The 18016-nt window shown below is 53.0% G+C and overlaps 12 protein-coding genes across 12 annotated transcripts; 5 read left to right on the top strand and 7 right to left on the bottom strand.

Moving 5' to 3' along the window:
• Positions 1-309: 309 nt before the first annotated feature.
• Positions 310-909, top strand: COCCADRAFT_82672 (uncharacterized protein; the record flags this gene model as incomplete). The annotated part of the gene is made up of 2 exons (XM_007708899.1): positions 310-443; positions 501-909. The coding sequence occupies 2 exons, from the start codon at positions 310-312 to the stop codon at positions 907-909; spliced, it is 543 nt and encodes a 180-aa protein (XP_007707089.1).
• A 130-nt stretch (positions 910-1039) lies between these two features.
• COCCADRAFT_82636 (uncharacterized protein) lies at positions 1040-1965 on the bottom strand (the record flags this gene model as incomplete). Its single annotated transcript, XM_007708898.1, has 4 exons — positions 1040-1270; positions 1370-1575; positions 1626-1777; positions 1829-1965. 4 exons carry the CDS (start codon positions 1963-1965, stop codon positions 1040-1042), a joined length of 726 nt encoding a protein of 241 aa, XP_007707088.1.
• Positions 1966-2509: 544 nt separating this feature from the next.
• On the bottom strand, positions 2510-3881 carry COCCADRAFT_32296 (uncharacterized protein; the record flags this gene model as incomplete). Its single annotated transcript, XM_007708850.1, has 4 exons — positions 2510-3277; positions 3333-3600; positions 3653-3706; positions 3781-3881. 4 exons carry the CDS (start codon positions 3879-3881, stop codon positions 2510-2512), a joined length of 1191 nt encoding a protein of 396 aa, XP_007707040.1.
• A 387-nt stretch (positions 3882-4268) lies between these two features.
• Positions 4269-4523, top strand: COCCADRAFT_82395 (uncharacterized protein; the record flags this gene model as incomplete). Its single annotated transcript, XM_007708897.1, has 1 exon — positions 4269-4523. The coding sequence occupies one exon, from the start codon at positions 4269-4271 to the stop codon at positions 4521-4523; it is 255 nt and encodes an 84-aa protein (XP_007707087.1).
• Positions 4524-4683: 160 nt separating this feature from the next.
• On the bottom strand, positions 4684-5713 carry COCCADRAFT_82711 (uncharacterized protein; the record flags this gene model as incomplete). The annotated part of the gene is made up of 3 exons (XM_007708896.1): positions 4684-5002; positions 5056-5445; positions 5493-5713. 3 exons carry the CDS (start codon positions 5711-5713, stop codon positions 4684-4686), a joined length of 930 nt encoding a protein of 309 aa, XP_007707086.1.
• Positions 5714-6857: 1144 nt separating this feature from the next.
• On the top strand, positions 6858-7106 carry COCCADRAFT_46388 (uncharacterized protein; the record flags this gene model as incomplete). The annotated part of the gene is made up of 1 exon (XM_007708895.2): positions 6858-7106. A coding segment is annotated over one exon (249 nt), but the record flags the coding sequence as incomplete, so codon positions are not given.
• Positions 7107-7365: 259 nt separating this feature from the next.
• Positions 7366-9101, bottom strand: COCCADRAFT_32291 (uncharacterized protein; the record flags this gene model as incomplete). The annotated part of the gene is made up of 5 exons (XM_007708849.1): positions 7366-7837; positions 8100-8209; positions 8246-8393; positions 8549-8855; positions 8927-9101. The coding sequence occupies 5 exons, from the start codon at positions 9099-9101 to the stop codon at positions 7366-7368; spliced, it is 1212 nt and encodes a 403-aa protein (XP_007707039.1).
• A 245-nt stretch (positions 9102-9346) lies between these two features.
• COCCADRAFT_647 (uncharacterized protein) lies at positions 9347-10316 on the bottom strand (the record flags this gene model as incomplete). Its single annotated transcript, XM_007708789.1, has 3 exons — positions 9347-9558; positions 9616-10011; positions 10247-10316. 3 exons carry the CDS (start codon positions 10314-10316, stop codon positions 9347-9349), a joined length of 678 nt encoding a protein of 225 aa, XP_007706979.1.
• A 1652-nt stretch (positions 10317-11968) lies between these two features.
• COCCADRAFT_21961 (uncharacterized protein) lies at positions 11969-13567 on the top strand (the record flags this gene model as incomplete). Its single annotated transcript, XM_007708820.1, has 5 exons — positions 11969-12035; positions 12144-12237; positions 12641-12872; positions 12911-12955; positions 12995-13567. 5 exons carry the CDS (start codon positions 11969-11971, stop codon positions 13565-13567), a joined length of 1011 nt encoding a protein of 336 aa, XP_007707010.1.
• A 21-nt stretch (positions 13568-13588) lies between these two features.
• Positions 13589-13837, top strand: COCCADRAFT_82471 (uncharacterized protein; the record flags this gene model as incomplete). Its single annotated transcript, XM_007708894.1, has 1 exon — positions 13589-13837. A coding segment is annotated over one exon (249 nt), but the record flags the coding sequence as incomplete, so codon positions are not given.
• Positions 13838-16308: 2471 nt separating this feature from the next.
• COCCADRAFT_21960 (uncharacterized protein) lies at positions 16309-16788 on the bottom strand (the record flags this gene model as incomplete). Its single annotated transcript, XM_007708819.1, has 1 exon — positions 16309-16788. The coding sequence occupies one exon, from the start codon at positions 16786-16788 to the stop codon at positions 16309-16311; it is 480 nt and encodes a 159-aa protein (XP_007707009.1).
• A 388-nt stretch (positions 16789-17176) lies between these two features.
• Positions 17177-17424, bottom strand: COCCADRAFT_82621 (uncharacterized protein; the record flags this gene model as incomplete). The annotated part of the gene is made up of 2 exons (XM_007708893.1): positions 17177-17265; positions 17346-17424. The coding sequence occupies 2 exons, from the start codon at positions 17422-17424 to the stop codon at positions 17177-17179; spliced, it is 168 nt and encodes a 55-aa protein (XP_007707083.1).
• Between the last annotated feature and the right edge of the window lie 592 nt (positions 17425-18016).

Genomic DNA, 18016 nt, shown 5'->3' with positions numbered 1-18016 from the left:
CCTGGTGTTCGAGGCACCCCCCACTTATCATGTCTGATACCGCCAGTATAATAGCAACCAACGTTGCAATAAAAGCATTCTGACGCTGCTATGACGACGCAACGTCGACAGCTGTTCCGAGCAGCGTATGCAGCTTTCACGAGAGCTGAATGTCAGTTTTCACCGCGTGACGTCAAAATGAAAGAAACACTGGGGTTTCATTACCACCACGCGACGTAAGGTCGAATACCTCACCCTACACTCTACCTTCTCAGCCTCAATCCCAACCTCAATCTCCAACAAACACAACGCCAACACATACCAAAGGAAATGCCACAATACCACCACCCCGGAGGCACCGTCTCCTACCCGGACGCAAAATCCTTCTACCCCTCCGTCCCTCGCGTCAGTTTCGGCCGCGCCGTCGCGATCGGTCTCTCCGCCGGCTTCCTCGGTGCCCTCGTGTAACACTTCCCCCCTTCCATACCAAGCCCCTCCTCCAAACTAACCAACTCCCCCAGCATGTCCGGCACCAACAAACTCGAACAACTTCTCACCCACCGCCCAAACTCCTTCGTTCCCGCCCGTACAATCGGCAACCACCTCGGCGTCAGCGCCTCCTTCTACGAGCGCAACACCAACCTGCTCAACCACCTCCATCACTTCGGAATGGGCATCTTAGCCGGACCGGTGAGGGCGGTGATGTCGTATTACGGGGTGATTGGCCCGTTTGCGTCATTTGTACATACGGGGATTAGGATGATGATGGATCAGAGTGTGGAATTGACGGCGGGGACGAGCGCGGTGCCGTGGTCGTGGCCGATTAATGAGCAGGTGGTGGATGTGCTGCATAAGGGGGTTTATGCGGTTGTCACGGGGTATGTTTGTGATCGGGTAGTTAGGGGGGTGGACTGGTTTGGAAGGGATTGAGCCGAGTGCGGGTAGATAGTGTACAGTAAAGAGGTAAAAGGGAAAACATGTTGATCATGATTTTGTGGTTGGGTAGATTTTGTATTGTACAGTAACTCCAAACGAGATTTTGAACGGTTAATCACGGAACTTAGGCATTCTTGTCCATTCTCGCCTTCCCCCTCTCCTCTTTATTCTCCGGTCCCGGCCGATCCGTCGAAACAGTGCCCTTGAGCTTCGCCGTCTCCGCCACACCCTCACCCTTCTTACTTTTCTCGGGCTGGTGCGAGACCTGCGATGTATGATGCGTATCTGCGTTCGACAGACCCTCTTGTTTGCCAGACATGTGGTTCATGCTTGTGGGTTTGCCGCGGGGATCGGGCTGTTGTTGTATTAGCAATCTTGACATCCCGAAGAACAGAAAAGAAAGAGTGAAAGAGGGTTAGGTATTCGGGGGGGAGGTAGGTGTAAGTAAACGAACCTTGTCGTATAAGTCAGGCGTCACGGCGCCTGGGTCCCCAGACTTCTTGGAATCACGCGGTCCGTGGCCTCTGAGACCGCCTTCTTCGTCGGGGTCAGGACGACCGGCGCCAGGTTGACTAGAATCAGGTTTCTCTTGTATCTTTTTCTGTCCCAGCTTTTCGCCGCTTTTGCCGTTCTGAGTCCCGGGTGCAAAGTCCTTGTCTGCTTGATCCGTTAGCTTCGGTTCAACGGGAGTGTCGGGGGATTTATCTGACCCTTTGATGGTGTAGTATTGCCCTCGTTTTTGTAGGTGATTTCACCCACGTTGGTGTGTTGCGCTTTTGCTTGCTTGCTGTCGGCGTGGGAGGTGTCTTGCTTTGTCACGAGATAAAGACCCCCAGCGGTACCGACAGCGGCGGCTGCCATCCTGCAGGAACATGTTATTGATTTGACATTTCAAGGGTTTTGTCAAACGTACCATGGGACGTTGCTTGTGTTCATTTTGGCGGGTAGGCCGCGCGCGCTGGCATACGTCCGACCTTGGACTTGGACTGCATTGCGCAATGGGTGGAGCCTCGAGGCTACGCGCGACGTGGTTGATCGAAGTAAAGACATTGTGGATTGAAATTCAAGGATTGAGATGATTGAGACATGGCAGAATTTCAGACGGCGGTTTTGATGATATTGAGGCACTTGGTGTTGCTAACACGGACATATCGTCAGAGCGCAATAGTTGGTGCGTCACACGGGTAATCGCAACGTAGTGTAAGCGTCACTGAAGCACATCACTATGCGATTCCTAATCCGAGGACACTCAAATCTGGTCTTCCTCATATGGCTTAAACTTTAAGAGGAGAATGGCTAATCTCGTTCGCGTCACTCGGTATAAGGACAATCTGGTTTGGAATGGCGTCATCTCGACACCATTGTAATGTATGATGCGCGTTGACATGCATCTCTTCCCATACCTGTCACACCCCACATAGATTCATAAGAAGCATGACTACGACACATGCAGTTATCGATCGAGGAAGCCTTCAAGTCGAAAAGAAGAAAATGCCTTTCATTAAGCAGCAATAAATCGCAATCCCACGCTAACCCAAGTCTAAACAAAACGCCAAGGAACCTTTCTATAAAGATGACCCGATATGGCTCACTCTTATGAGCACTCTACACACCCTACTTCAATCCCCTCAATAACAAACGGCTTGCTAAGCTCGCTGGGCACACTCACCTTGCTCAAATCAAGATCCTTTACACTGCCCGTCTCGCTGGTAGTCTCACTACCAAGCGCAGAGTCGCTCTTGCGCCGGCGAGCCTCAGTCTCTTCTTCAATATAAGCATACTCGTTGCGCCAGTCACACAGCATCCTGCTGTTGACATTGCTGCCGCCACAGAGGACAATGACGACTTTATCTTCGGGGCGGACAGGGCGACCAAGTGCTTTCTCGAGACGCCCATCGTAACAGAGAGCAACGTTGATGCCGCAGGCGAGCTCGACCATGATGCGCTCGTCGTCAGCAAGACGCCAGCAGCCCATTGCGGCTTCAGCATCGGGAAGAACGACGCTGCGGACATTGCCGCGTTGGGCGTATTTGAAGGTTGCGTCTGTGACGCGGGCGCAGCCTAGGCTGGTTGCTTGGGATGTGATTTTGGGGAGGGTGATGACTTCTTTGGCTTGGAGGGCCGCGTGTAGACTCTCGGCTCCGGCAGTCTCCATGGCGAGGATGGTGGTCTTGGTCATGTTGAGGGAATCCATGGCTTGACAGATGCCGTTGAGAAGGCCGCCGCCGCCGACGGAGCAGATGAGGACATCGGGCTCCTCGCCGCCAGGCATCTGGGCTGCAATCTCGGTCATGCAAGTGCTGTTGCCTTGCCAGATATCTGGGTGGTCAAAGGGTGGGCAGTAGATGGTTTCTGTTTGTGCCTGTGTGATGTGTTAGTCCAGTGAAGCCATGTGATGTGAGATGGGGACGACGTACATAGGGCATGACGTGCTCCTTCAAGTATGCATCAGCATCCTTCCATGCGGCACCATGTTGGATGACTTCGTATGCACCAGCAGCCCTGAGCTTAGCTACCATCAAGGGTGCAGTAGCGGTCGGCACGACAACAGTGCATAGTAGGTTGAGGGCACGAGCCGAGTGAACAGCAGCGAGGCCAGCATTCCCACCACTGGAAGCAAAGATGTGAGGGCGTGTGCCTTTAGGAAACTCTGCGAGACGACGGAGGATGTAGTTGCCGATGCCTCTGTTGCTGCATTAGTAAAGTGACAACCATGAACAGTGTAGTCAATCCTTACCGTGACTTGAATGATCCGGAAGGCTGGAGGTTTTCCAGCTTGAGGAAGACTCTGCTTCTGCGATTTAGAAATCTCTTTTCCCAAATGGTGAAAGTGAAACTTGGGTGACAGGAAAAGTGTGACCGTACCATCCCGCTGCTTCAGAAAGCGCATACGACTCCCTCAATGGAGTCTGAACCCAAGGGCTCTGGGCAGACTGCTCCTCAGTGTGGTACTCCTTGACGGCCATGTTGAAGATAGTAAACAAAGTTGGGTATCACAAAAAAAGTATCAAGAACAAGTGCAGGATGAAAGCCTAGTGAAGATTATGGGACCTGGAGCTTTCAAAGTTTCTTTCGCGGATGTCAAACTCAAGTACACAGGATTCTGATCTTTTATCTCTACCAAAATTCTCCTTATCGCTCCGCACGCACCCGCAACCCCAGAGTCCAGGTGCATAGGGCCAGTGGGGTAACTGGCTCATCACAACCATGATACCTAGTATTGATTACCCTATAAAGTGCATGAATTACCCTATAGATTCTCGATAAGGAACAGGCGACCACGTAGGTACCGCAGAATGACACAAGCATGAGACCCGGTCCTCGAAAAACCAGTCCCTGGTTTGCATTTCCCGATGCGGTTATCAGCGGCGGTCTATATTCTGCCGGGCGTTACCGCCTCAGATGGCGTTATGCTTTTGGCGTATTTGCCTATCACAAGACGCGAACCAGTCGTTTATACAGGGGAGCTTGTCCAAAAGGTACCCATCCGATCACAGCTCGGCGCAACAGTGGGGATGGTGTTGGGCTCGGGAAAGTCGCGGAATCCAAGAGGAGATCCCCGACGGAAAGGGAAACTAAAAAGCATGCAACCGCATGGCGCGTCCTAGCCTGTTATCACGATCGGAATATTCGCCAACAATGCGTTTGCGGGTACTCTAGGCACTTTCGAAATGTACTCGCACTGGAATATGACATGTGTGGTGCGGATCCGCAGAGGTAGAAATGGATCTACGCAGTTCATCCTCGTCGATTCTACCCGGCCCTAGTCTACGCAGCGACCTTGGGCTGTTCGAGCAAGCCCTTTCTGAAGTTCCAGTAACTGGCGCGTATCGGGTCGTATTTGGTCGCCAAAAGATCCAACGCCTGCTCGGCTCTCCTCTTACCGTCTTCTTCTTCGGCGTAAATGTCGGCCAGCAGGTCCAGGGCGTGGCTTGAGTGCACGTTGTCGGGGTCTTGGACGTCGGCAAACTCACCTGCAAAGTCCTTGAGGGTGGACTTGGGGAGTCCGGCCGCACGGAGGATTCCAAGGATGTAGTTCCACGGGCTCTGGTTCTGGGGCGCTTTACGAATGGCTGCTTTTGTGTACCTAGTCGGGTTAGCAGTCAGCCATGTGCGGGAGCAGTAACAGCAGTAGCTCACTCTATCTCGCGGTCGGCAATGTCTGCGCTGGGCTTGCCTTCACGGCCTCCGATGACCAGGTAGTAGCGGTGGTTCCACGCCGAATTATTCCGAACATCCTGCTCAATCATGTCGTGTGTCCATTCCAGCTCTTCGGGCTTGTCAAACATGTCAAACCGCTTGACCAGCCATTGCCTGTAGCTCCACACATGGTAGTTCTTGGAGTCGAGCTCCAGCATGGAATTGATGAACTCGGGCTCGCCCTCTGGTGAGCCCAGCTGGTCAATAATGGTATGGCGGTGATGCCAGATCTGGTAGTTCTTGAGGTGTTTGAGCGCAGTTGGATTGAGCCATGCGATTTCGTCCTGCAACGACCTGCCGATTTCGGATATGGTTTTCACGCGGTAGAGCCTGTGGAGCATCAGGTAGCCGTAAGGTGTGCATGCAGGTCGACTCACCAGACAGTGTAGTGCGCGGGGTTCATGCTGATGATGTGCTCTGTGAGGCCGAGGACTCGCTCGCTGTACTCAGTTTTGGCCATTATGGCGCGCAGGTAGCCCATGGCCTCGCTGTACTCGTCGCTATACGCAATGGCAGCGAGGGGATGCAGACCGCCGTCATCCTGGGGGAGGGGTTCTATGTCCGCCCATGCCTCGTCATCGTGGTAGAATTTGGGCATTCTGCCGTCTCTGCCAGACGCGTCTAGCTCTTCGAAGTATGAGCGCGTGGGGAGCAGGGCGCGCAGTAGGCGATATGGCAGCAAGGTGATGGCCCCTAGCCAGGCGCGGATAAGGTGGAAGAAAGCCATGGCGGGGTCTAGTCGAGCAACCTCGACTCCACTGCTTGGCGGAAATCGCGACCTCTTGTGGAATTTCTATCTCTCGCAGAACAATAGCAGCCTGTTTGGCACAAGTATGAGCGCCAATTGCATATGGGCAATAGGTGGCGCATGTTGGTGAATCTTGTGCCAGGAAATCCCTCGCAGATTGATCCATTGTGCACATGGGGTGTTTTCTGAGCATATGCAACGAACAATGCTAAGGGCTGGTATGTACTAAATCGCGCCCTATGAATCCATCACCCCGCGTATGCAGTCTTCTCATATGGGGATGATGCGTATGAATACGAGCATGGCGGATGCAAGGACTTTGGAACATGATTTGGGAGTTTGTAGACTTCTCAACGAGGGCCAGTACAGGCCATAGTCACGTGGTGCACATGGCCATACATTGTCTGTACTAATCTTTTACCCAGATCAAATCAGAATCATCCAAAGAACTACATTGATATTTTTCCCCAAGATTGCTCGATAATTTACCAAGTAAAATCTCCAAAAGAGGAATAAATATATGCATATCACCACCAGCTTCCCTCACCTCACCCCCCATCTCCCACGCACCTTCTCCCACCTCCCCCAACCCTCGCTCTTTCCACCCCCAAAAAAGAAATGCCAATCCACTCCCCTCCTATTCCTTTCTCTCTCTCCACAACACCCAAACACCACCTCACCCACGCAAATGTCTCAAACAAACCCACCAACCTCAACCACACCTTCACCCCACTCCCTCGCGCAACCCTCCCACCTCCCAACCCCCCAGGACACACTAGTCCCCTACCTGATCTTCGAAATAGAAGATTACCTCTCTGAAGACTACCTCGGCAAATCCATGGAGCGCACGCAAGCCGACTATACACCTTCACAGTTAAATAGAATACGAATCACTGTAATTTTTCTTCTCTCTACTTTTATACTACCTTTTCACCCAACTCACTCACACATCCAGCTCCGCGCCATCCTCTCCTTCACCTCCTCCTACGCGTCCTACAAACTCCAGGCCACCTGGCAACAATGGGCCACGAATCCGTACAACCTGCATCCGTCGTGGCACCTCTTTATCTTGTTTATGCTCCTGGCCTGGATAATTGAGAGTTCGGTGTGTGGGTTTTATGAGGTTGGGGCTGATGGGGGCAAGTTGAGGATTGCGAAGTTTTGTAGGGGTGCGCTGGGGAGCGTGCCGCCGATTATTCAGTTGATTTTGTTTTTGTATCCGCCGCTTTTTGTGCAGTTTTGAGGTGGTGGAGGGGGTGGGTCAATGGGAGTGAGTGAGAAAGAAGGAAGAAAGGGAAAGAGGAAAGGGGGCGAAGAAAAGAGATACCAAGACAATGGGCCGATTTATGATTCTCGATAAGCCGAAACCACTCGGGTACCAATAAACAAGAGCGAAGAGAAAATGAAAAGCCAATACGCCGTGGAACTCAACAATCAAAACGCCCTTTACGCCCCCATCCGCAGCCATCAGTACTAATACACAACAAACCCAAGTTCACCACTTACGCCTGCGTCTCCTGCGTCCCCAACAACCTCACTAAATCCTCCAACCCCCCCTCCTTCTCCCCAAACGCCACCCCAACCACCCTCCCCTTCTCCTCCTGAATCCCCAACACCCTCTCCTCCACACTCCCCTCAACCACCCTCCTCCAAACCCTCGTTTCCCGCGTCTGCCTCAACCAATGCACCCTATCGACCGCCTGATCCTCAATCGCGGGAGCCCACCACGAGTCCGAGAGGATAACTTGGTTGGCAGCGACGAGATTGAGACCAACGCTGCAGACGGAGAGGGAGGCTAGCAGGATTGTGGTGATGGGGGAGGAGGTGAAGGTGTGTAAGGCGGTGTCCCGCGCGGAAGGCGGCATGGAGCCATCGATGCGGGTGTAGGAGTACGAGTGCGCGGTTAGATGTGGGGAGAAGAGGGAGAGGAACGGGGGCCATTGGGAGAAGATGATTGTTTTTTTGCAGTGGGATCTTTGTGGGAGGCGGAGAGGATGGAGAAGATGGCTTTAATCTTTGTGCTTGTGTTTTGCTCCAAGGATTCTTTGTCGAGGGTTTCGGACTGAGATGGTAGGGCGGGGGGGTTGAAGCTGCTTTGAGGGTTTGACGGTTCTGGTGAGGAGGGAGTCGAGGGGGGGAGCGGCATAAAGGTCATTTCTGGGTTGATTCGAGGATACGCTCGAGACAGGGGGTGCAGAAGGTGTGGGCGCAGGTTGTGATGAGGAGGTCTTTGTACATGTCGAGGCAGATGGGACAGTCTTCTTGCGAGTCTATGGAGAGTTGGAGGAGTTTTTGCAGCGCGAGCTTGGTTTCGTCGGTTAGATCTACCGTGCCGTTTTCGTCGAGCTACTGCATGATGGAGTCAAGGCGTTCTGTGCTGACGAGCTGCCAGCGGTTGCATACTTGGCTTGAGCGAAGTAGGATTTCGAGGAGGTGACGGTATGTAGTTGCTGCATCCTTTTTGCCGATGCTCTTCCTGTACTTGTCGAGTTGGCCTTTGGCTTCGGCCTCGAGGACGTTGTACCTTTTCCTGCTCGTGTGGGAGCAGTTTTACTTTATGGATGTATTCTGAAAGGGGCGGGTAGGCGCAAGTCGATGAATGACATTTCTTTCTTGCGTCGCAGACCTATGTCTGACATGAGCTTTTGAAGAACCTGCTGAACCCGCAACGTGGCCTTGCATCACGGGACGCATGATGGTGCGCTGTGGAAGACGTCGAAGTTTTCGATGCCACCTGAGAGACGCAAGAAGCGGACTTGACTGTAGAGATCCTTGAGGTTGTTGATAATCGGTGTGCCGGTAAGAGACCATCGTGACTGAGCCATGAGATTGGAAATGGCAACCGTCTTCTTGGCTTTGGGATTGCGTATATTATGTCCCTCGTCCAAGATTACGCGCAGCCACTTGATAGAGAAGGGGCCTGACTTGCGCGGAAGGGAAGTCGACTTTTGCGAAAACCAATCAGAAGATATTGACTCGTACGTGCTGATGACTATATATCGTAATCCTTAATTGACTTGGGCGTGATGGGTTCCTTTTTCTGTCCATGCCAGAACATGACACGGAGGGCGTGTTCCGGCTTGATGTGATGCTCCATCTGTGTACTCCAGTTGCTCATTACAGAAACAGGCGCAAGTATGAGCGTAGCCCCGGTTGCATCTTTGGCACCGCGACCGAGTTCTCGATCGGCGACAATGAGGGAAATAAGTCTGAATGTTCTTTCCCAAGCCCATGTCATCAGCGAGGATACCACCTGAAGCTAGAGATGGATTCTTGACAGAGAAGCTTGTTACAACATTTGTATAAACATCAAGTACGTTCATATAGGAACGCCAAAGCTGAACAACATTCTTGCCCTCTTTGGTTAGGAAGCTTAGGACTCTCCTTGTCGAGCATCCACTGCAAGCCTTGCAATTGGAAAGGGTGCAGTTCGGTGACGAGAGCATTGGGTTGGGGAGCCTGAGGCATCTTAGCAAGATCCTCCTACTTAACCCCAAACTCCTCAACGAATTCCTCAATGTTTCTGGGATCAAATCGCTCGCTTCCGAGAATAATATCCTCTAGACTAGGCCCCGTCAACGAAGGATCAGCCGGCGGCAAGCCCGCAGCAAACTCGGCCATGCTGGCCTCTGGACCTTCAATCGGCCCCACGGCCTTCGCATCCTTCTTCTTCGTTCGTTTGGTGGCCTCTTTGGCTCTGCGCTCTTACTCCTTTTTCTCTGCAGCCTCCCTGCGCTGCCGTTCAGACGCACGTCCGACGGGTAGTCTGTCCTTCTTCATCCTAGCCATGAGCTGCTGGCGCTGTACAGGATCGTCTGTTCCGTAGAGCAGGAGCTCAATGGGACACTCGTAGTAACCTTTGTATCCCGTGATTCGGGCATCAATCAGCAGACTGCAATCATCCATGTATTTCGCCAACTTGGCTGCCAGTCCTCTTGGGATATGGCCGATTTGCTCTCCCCGGACGTTATCGACACAGATGGCGTTTGCGTCGTATTGGTTGTGTGGTTCTCTGCGCAGCACCACCGTTTCTCCTTCGGTAGCATATCCATTGTAGTACCTCACGCCGACGATTTTGTCATCTAAAGCGCCGTAGAATAGGTAGTTGTAATGCTGCTGGCTGTATCCTTGGGTTGCATCGGGGGCTTCTATAAGGCATCCTCCTCCTCATATTCGTCATCGTAGTCCAACATAACATCGGTAGATACGTCTTCTCGCGATGAGCTGTACCCATGCGCTGCACTAGGAGCTCCCTACTCAGCATCCTCCTCATCCTCCTCCAACTCTACGTTGAAATCATCATCATAATCCCACACATCCCCGGGCGTCATATCCTCCAGCGTTATGCTATTCCTCGCCCTTTGCCCCCATCATACAACATACGCGACTGCTTTGGTGCGCGATAGTACGAGCCGCCATCATACGCGTCATCAGCACGTCTTTTCCGCGCCATTCTGTCTCAATGCCACTGTTTGCAGCGTGTCAAAAGAAAGAGAAGAAGGAAAAAGTGAGAATGGGGGGGAAAGGGTTCAAGGGCTGTTGATCGCAAAGATTATGGTCGTAATCGGTTTCGCGGCGCGGGAGAGGGATATTGATCGCTTCTCACGCTAGAAACGCGTACGCAGGTGACATCATACGAGGTTTTAATCCACACACACCACACGATGTTGCGCTATTTCTTTTCAGCGCAAACATTTATTTGTCTACATAAGTATTGATTTGCACAAGTAACCCTGGGTTGTATCACGTATATGACTTTACTTTTTCTTTTTGGCTATGTTTGCTATATAGCGTATCAGATCAATTATCTCAGAAAAGAATGGCAGGCCACGCCCCCAACCTGCCGAAACCGGGTATAAAGAAAAATGGTTAAGGGTCTGAGAGAAGTACGTCTGCGAGACCCTTACTTTGAACCCTTAGGAAGTGCCATGTGTATAAAAAAGTATTATAATCTTTTAATGGAACCCAATGGGAAAAAAAAGAAAAACTTGCTTAAGGATTTATCTTGTAAATTTTTACTCTTTGATATATTATGTCCATGTCGGCGAAAATACATTACGAAATTGTGAGTAAGTTCACATAAGAAAACCCATGTTGAAATCCCAATCTTCCCTTTTTTCTCCAACCTACTATACCATCTCATTCAATTCGTTAAATAAAAATAACTAGTACACCTCAATCCAACTAATTCCCCCCTCCATTTCTCTATCCACTCTGCCCCCCCCCACCCCCCTCGCCAATCGTCGTATCAATACCCTTTCCCATCTTTATTTTTCCTACTAGCCTGTTCCTGACGATCACATGCATGTAGTAGGTGGTGGGTTTTGGAGAAAGGCAGGCGCTAATGCAGCCCCATCTTCCCCGTTTCCCCCCCCCCCACTACCGCCACCCGCAAGCACGTAATAACCAACAACCATACTTTCATCATTTACTCTAAAAAAAAATTCCACGGCTTAACAATGTACACAGCTACAGGCCCCTTAGGGGGGGTCCCGGTCGATACAACATTGCCGTTAAAATCAAGATTGATATCTCATTTTATTCTGTTTTGATTTTAATAGTTAGTTAATTAGTTAACTAGTTAATATCAAACATATTTAATAATAAATAATCCTCTCACAGCACAAAAAAAAAGTCAAGTGTGTGACACAGCCTACTATAATTTACTCTAGACCCGTAATCACAGTGCAACAACGAGTTTATTCGTTTCTGCTGTTTTAACGGAAATAATACAACATCGACCTCTCTCTCATAACCGTAATCTCATATTTCACGTGACAAAAAAAACTCTTGGCATTACGACACTCGTGCGATTGTTTTCTGATACTGTAAAAGAAGCCCCAGTCTTAGCATGAAAGCGTGTTGAAATTTAAAAACATGGCATACAAAGGTAAGAAAAAAAACTTTTTTTGCGCATATGCACTTGTTTTACTGTGATTAACAAATCTTTTATTTCCACGTGAAACATCATGCGGTGGTGACGCGACACGAAAAAAAGCCGTCAAGCGCAAGCAAGAAAAACACAACCTCGAGGGCGACGAGGACGATGCAATTTCGGAGGGTTCTTTGCTTTGCTTCTATTTATTCCTCGCCAGCAAAAACGGCATGAATTATTGTTTGGCATGGGAGGCGGAAAATAGGCCAAAAAGTTGCCAAGTCACGCGCAAAAAAGGTATGTTCTATCTTTTTCCAGTGAAGACGCCACTAAAATCGTAAAAAAGACAACAGGCGCCACCACAAAGTGTATATGATAGATTGTGCAATATGTTTACTCTGGCAGGTCAACGACACATGAAGGGCCATGGAAGAAATATGGCCCTCAAGCAACCGGGGAAACGGACTATCGACCTGCGCCGCATAACAAGAGAAAGCTTGTACGTAGGGATGTCGAGTTTTTATTCTCGGTGCGACGACTAGCGCCGGCGGTCGAGTTTCTCCGATATACGCTCACACGTGATGGTCGGGTAAATTGCGGGCCAAGCGAGAGAGGACGGTCAAAATTCTTTCGTGTGGCTTGGCTTCCTTCCCTTCTTCTTTTTTTTTCCATGGCCGTTGATGATATCTCATATCAAGATAGGAAGAGTAAGACGTAGCCAAATGGCCGCGACTGATTACAACTCATCACCACCTTCTGAGGCCTGTCTCCGACCCCGTCCCGTTGTCTTGTCTGTGTGGCTCCGAGTGTCGACGCGGTTGTTACAGGAGCTGTTGATGCGGAAGCTAGACGCGACCGTTAACTGACACCTGTATGTTTCGCGCATTTGACGGGATGCGCAGGCCTGTGAAACGGACTGGGTGCCAGGCATTCATGGGCGACTTCGCAATGGCGGCTGTTGCTGCTTCAGACAGACGGCCTTTGACCATTGCATGTTTCAGCGAGGATGAACAGCCTGGGAGACCCACGACCATGGGCGCACGTAGCGGAGCATTATTATCCTATTCTTGCTTGTCCAAATTCATGCCTCGACGTGTTTCCGACACAATGGATTTCTTCTGCCCGCCGTATTATGTAACTTGCCAACTTGGATACGCTGTGCATGGCTACAGGCCGCCCTGGCGTCTCGTTTCCTGTCGGCTATGTGCTCTACTCTTGTAAGTACGATCTCGGCTCTTGCCCTGCGCACTTTGCAGTCGCACGGCTATTCGGTGTCTGAGCGTCACGGGCCAAGCTCGTCCGACACCGACAGACGGCACTTTGCGGTGTTATGCCGCGGACTGCTCACCGACTCGAAATTTGATCGAGCTTGTCCCGGGATCTTGTTCAGTGTGCTCGTAAAAGAGATTCCAGACCGTTTGATACCTTCCTCATACAACACCCACGCAGAAAAGCAGCCGGTCGTGAATCATGGGTGCTACCTGTATCAGTACGACGATAATGTAGTCGTGCTGGATGGGCGTCGGCTGCCTACTGCCTGGCAATTTGAAATAGCCACTACTTTTTACGTCAATGGACGACGTCACTGCCGCCCCGTATCCAGCATTCACGATACCACATACGTAGTCTGCGTACTACTGTTACATGCCAAATCGAACTCTGTAGGCTCATCACATTTGTTTAGTTGGCCGAGGAGAGCACAAAACTGGATGCGGCTGCGTCGATATGCGTTCATTGGAATTGCGATCGTCGACCCTGTCATGCTCGTCTGCCCAAGATCTGCACTTGGATCGGCGACTTTAGCTGTAACCACCTGTTGGCTCCTCTGAGAAAGCACAGTTGCTAGCCGTCTACGGACGGTTTGGCCCGCAGCGTTTGCAGGTTGCAAGAGAGACCCTGGGATGGAACAAGCAAGCAAGCAAGCAACAGTGCTGCAGCTGCAGCTGAATGCTGATGCTGCGACGCCCCCAGTCACCTTGTTGAGCCCATTTTCTGGCTGGTACGAGTCACAGTTTACAAATGTCGAATCACAGGCGTGCGGAGGGCTGGCAGAGATTTGGATGACCAGCCAAGACGCGACTTACCAAAGATTTGCATAGTAGAGACGCCATTGGTGACTTTGGGCAATGGATTACGCGGGCAGTGTCGTTCCGAAGAACTATGTCGAGGCTAAGCCCAGATGGACACTGGTTTCGCCGTGGGCTTATCATAGAGTGACCATGGCGACAGATGCCCACGTGTATGTGTTGCAAGATGCAGGCGCAGGCTACATGGACCTCGACCGCCTGTTCGTATGTGCTGAACTTGGTCAGGCCGGCCGGACCGGCAGTGGCCACGACGGCTCCAGAACGCGGGCCTTGTGCAAGTTCCACTTGCCGTGTGGCCCAGACGAGACATGTGTCTGTCACCGATGTCTTGCGTATCAGACATTGGTCTTTGGCATGCCTGAGCTGCGTTTTACACCAAGCGTCTTTTGCTGGGCCTACCATGACACGACACTGCATAGCACTTTTGCATGCATTCAGCACTGAGCACCCAGCAGCAGCAAATTGTGGGGAAGGCACATATTCCAGAAGCACCAACGCCGGGGACCAGTCAGACGGCACCCACACGGAGCGAGGGAAGGAGATTGCAGAAGACCCTAGACCCTGCGCTCAGCATAACGCGAATTTCGCCTGAAAGGCAGGTCTCGAGGCTCGTGCTCGACAGACCTGGACAGTCGGACAGGTCGAATCTGTGATCTGCCCGCCTGGCAGCTGCCTGATTGGGACCAAATGGCCGTTTTGTCACTGCGGCGGACTTGGGGGCAATGGCATCATCATCATCTTTGCCCGCGTTTCACAACGTCAGCAACAACAAGCAGGTGGAGCAAGAAAGAGTGGAAATGGGTTGCGTCGAGTTTGGTGGGCTTGGAGACGTTCAGCGTCTGGGCGACAGTTGACGTCCGTCATAGCTGCCGATAGTCGGGCAGAGGCCACAGACAGACGACACGGTGCGGGCTGAGGTGCAGGTGTAGGCGTGAGGCACAGAGTCAGGCCATGAGTTTGCGGCGGTCGCGCAATGCAGGCGTGAATAGTTAGTAGCAGGCGCGTCTTTCGCGGAGGCGGATGGATGGTCGCGTTGGGTTGGGGGCGCGGCATGGCGGACAAACGCGATCAGACGAGTGGCACAGGTGTCGGTGGACAAAGTTGATGGTCAAGCCGGGTGTCATGGCATTGCATCCGAAGGGCATTTGAGCGAGTCAAAGGCAGCCCTAGCGACGATGGGCCTAGTCCAAACCATGGGTGAGGGAGGGCGAGCGAGGGAGCGGCATGGAAGCCACGACCCCGCCAGACTGGAAACCTTCCTGGAATGGTCGAAGATCAGGGCCTTGGGCGAGCCAGCCAATTGCCAGGCCGGAGCCGGCGGCTTGGTGGAGGTGGTGGAGGGCGTGGTGGAGAGAGAGGGCTTTGGTGGTGGGCGAGGTGGGCGAGGTGGGCCGAAGCTATGGAAGCCACGACGACTTCCCCGGCGCCGAAGCAGTGGCAGGACCACGCACGACCACCAACGCATCCACTCGCACCCTCGCACCCGTACGCTCGACCGCCGCAGAGACGATAGTAGAGAGGCAGAGGCCCTTTGTCAGCCAGGCGTGAATCGCATCGGGACCCTGTCGAGTCGTAACACGGCCCCGCTGCGGTGGCCTTCTAGAAATTGCACACGCCCTCGCCCTCGCATGTGAAGCCGCTGACAGGCGAGGCAGCGTAAGTGGCCGGCGGCGGGCGAGGGTAGAGGATAGCGGTCAGAGAGAGGCGGGGGCGGAAGGATGGCATGGCCTGGGGGGTTGTCGATAAGACGGTGTGGTGGTGTGGGATGTATGGGAAGGGTATACTTTAGTAGGGTAGGGTAGGGCAGTAGTGTATGTTGGATGTAAGGTGGTAGAGTAAGGTGAGGTGCAGGCTAGTATGGGTAGAGTAAGTAGTGTGTAGTAGGCGTATGTCGACGGGTACAGAGATGGGATAGAGAGATATGGTGCAGTCGTTTGTTCCTGCATCGTTCCTGCAGTAGACGCGCCTCTGGATCAATCAGCTGTGCGGCCAATGTGGGGGAAGACGGCCTGGCGGATCCCATCGGGCCTGTTCGACTCGACCACCGCCGCCTGTCCCGCTCCTCTGCTCCCGCCGCTTTAACACACACACGCCCATTTAGGCCTCGCCGGCGGCTTCACAACTCTGCATCCGCTGCATTCAATAGCTCGCTGCTATTTTGTGCCGCCAGTTGCACACCCACCCCGGCCTGCACAACTCTTCCGTTTACCGCCATTGTGTGTGTGTGTTGGTGTCGAGGCTGGATGGATGGGCGACGGTCAGCATCACGAGCGGCGGCCAACCACGCCCGCCCGCCCGTTGGCCCTCCATAGATAGAACACTGTCCATGGGAGCACCCTACACCTACCGTGGCATCGCAATTCCCGCATGCTATGCCATGCTATGCCATGTTGGCTACCATTGCTGCTGCTGCTATTACAAGTACTTACTCGGCCGCCGGCCATGTGGCAAACCAGGCTCTGAAACAGACTTGCACCATGGATTCAGGCCGTAAGTGCAAGCCTGGCTATATGCCCATCCATCCCATCCACGTCCCCATCCCACTCGACCCTCCATGTCGTCGTAGGGCTCTGGCAGTGGGCACAGTAGGATGGAAAAAGAACGGTACTGGTGGCGACGTGCAGCTCGCCGCACACGAGCATGTCGCACCATGGGCCGCTGGCCGTCTTCGTAGCCACTGGGAGACGGCGCTGCCCGGCTGCTCCAGCTGGCAGGGCGATGCAGGCCTCTTGCTCTTGCATCATGGCTGACGTTCCTGCGTGAGCCCGGCACGCCGAGTCCTTTTTTTTTGCTCCAGTGTGTCGCGCGACGCCTGTGGCAATGATTGATGCAGACATGCCTTGACCTGGTGTGGCTAACGGACGGCAAGCATGGCGCACTGCAGTTGAATGACTTTGACCTCGCATTCTCTTCGTTTGGTCGTGAGACATGGCTACCACACTCTCTGCTCGACGGCCCAACATGTTAGGGAAAGCATAGCGAAGCGTCTTGCTTTCCTCCTCGCCGCCGCCGCCCTCGTCGCTTTTTTTTCTTTCTTTGCATGACGCCCCCCCATGTCCCAAGTGCAGTCCCAAGTCAGTCCCAAGTCAGTCCCAGGCCAGTCCCCAGGCCCAAGGCGGGCGTGGTGGTCAGCGAGCGACAAACGACATGGGCACCGCGTTACATTTGCTTCTGCAAGTGGTCGACGACGGTGATACTGCGGGCGATACGGCGTTGTTTGGTGTGACAGACACGGTAGAGGGGCGCGCGCGGCGTTATCACAATCACCCAGCAATCGTCATCCGCAGCGGAAGGGCCGTAACGCTGAGTGGACGTTTCAAAACACTGGGTGCCAGGGTCTGGCAGTTATCATTATCGATTGGCAGATAGCAGGATAGCCTGAATGAAACCCGGCAGCACGCTAATCTCGAGGCGAGTTGGAGTCGTGTGAGAGGGCATGCCTGTGGTTCTGGTTAGGTTAGACACACACACACACACACACACACTGACTGTCACCCGCCCGCCGCCTATTACACCATACCCACCACCCTCTTCGTCTTTGCTCCCCCAGCACCAGCACCAGCGGCAGCGGCAGTCTCAGCATCGTCTCCACTCGCCATGACTGGCCGTTGTCGCCTCACACACACACACACACATTGCAGACTACAGACTACACTACTACATCACGCACACGCACACTCACCCACTCCTAGCCGTGCCGCTGCTACTGCAAACAAAACCCTCCGTCGCCTCTTCTTCAGCTTGGGTGGCTTCGCCATCCGGACTGGGCGGCGGTACGGTCAGTGGCTACGTATGCCTGGTAGGCCGACCCTCCATCCCATCCCACCTGGGCTGGCCGTCAGCCAATACCTGCACGCCTGCCGGCGCCGCCGTGCACATCTCATTTCGCCTATAGCCCCGTGCAGCTATGCATTGGGCGAATAATTTTAGGCCCCAAACCCTGGCCGCAATGCACTCGCTGCTTTTGACGCGAGTCAGAGCGAGGGTCTAACGCAGGATCCCATTCCTAGCTGGCATGTGGAGCACGCTGCGCCCCGACGCACTAAAGCGAGCCGTCCTGGAGCGTGTGCGCATCAGTTCTCTTTTTCACTGGTCTGCCCTGGTCCAAGGTTCATCAACCACGTCCCTCTCGTTTCTTTCCGCCATCGCTGTTCACCATTTCATCTTGGGTCATAATTTTGTGCCCTCACA

The sequence above is a fragment of the Bipolaris zeicola genome (assembly GCF_000523435.1).
Source record: "Bipolaris zeicola 26-R-13 unplaced genomic scaffold scaffold_4, whole genome shotgun sequence".
Lineage (NCBI taxonomy): Eukaryota > Fungi > Ascomycota > Dothideomycetes > Pleosporales > Pleosporaceae > Bipolaris > Bipolaris zeicola.
Note: the sequence above shows the minus strand (reverse complement) of the source record. Positions and strands in the feature narration are given on the sequence as shown.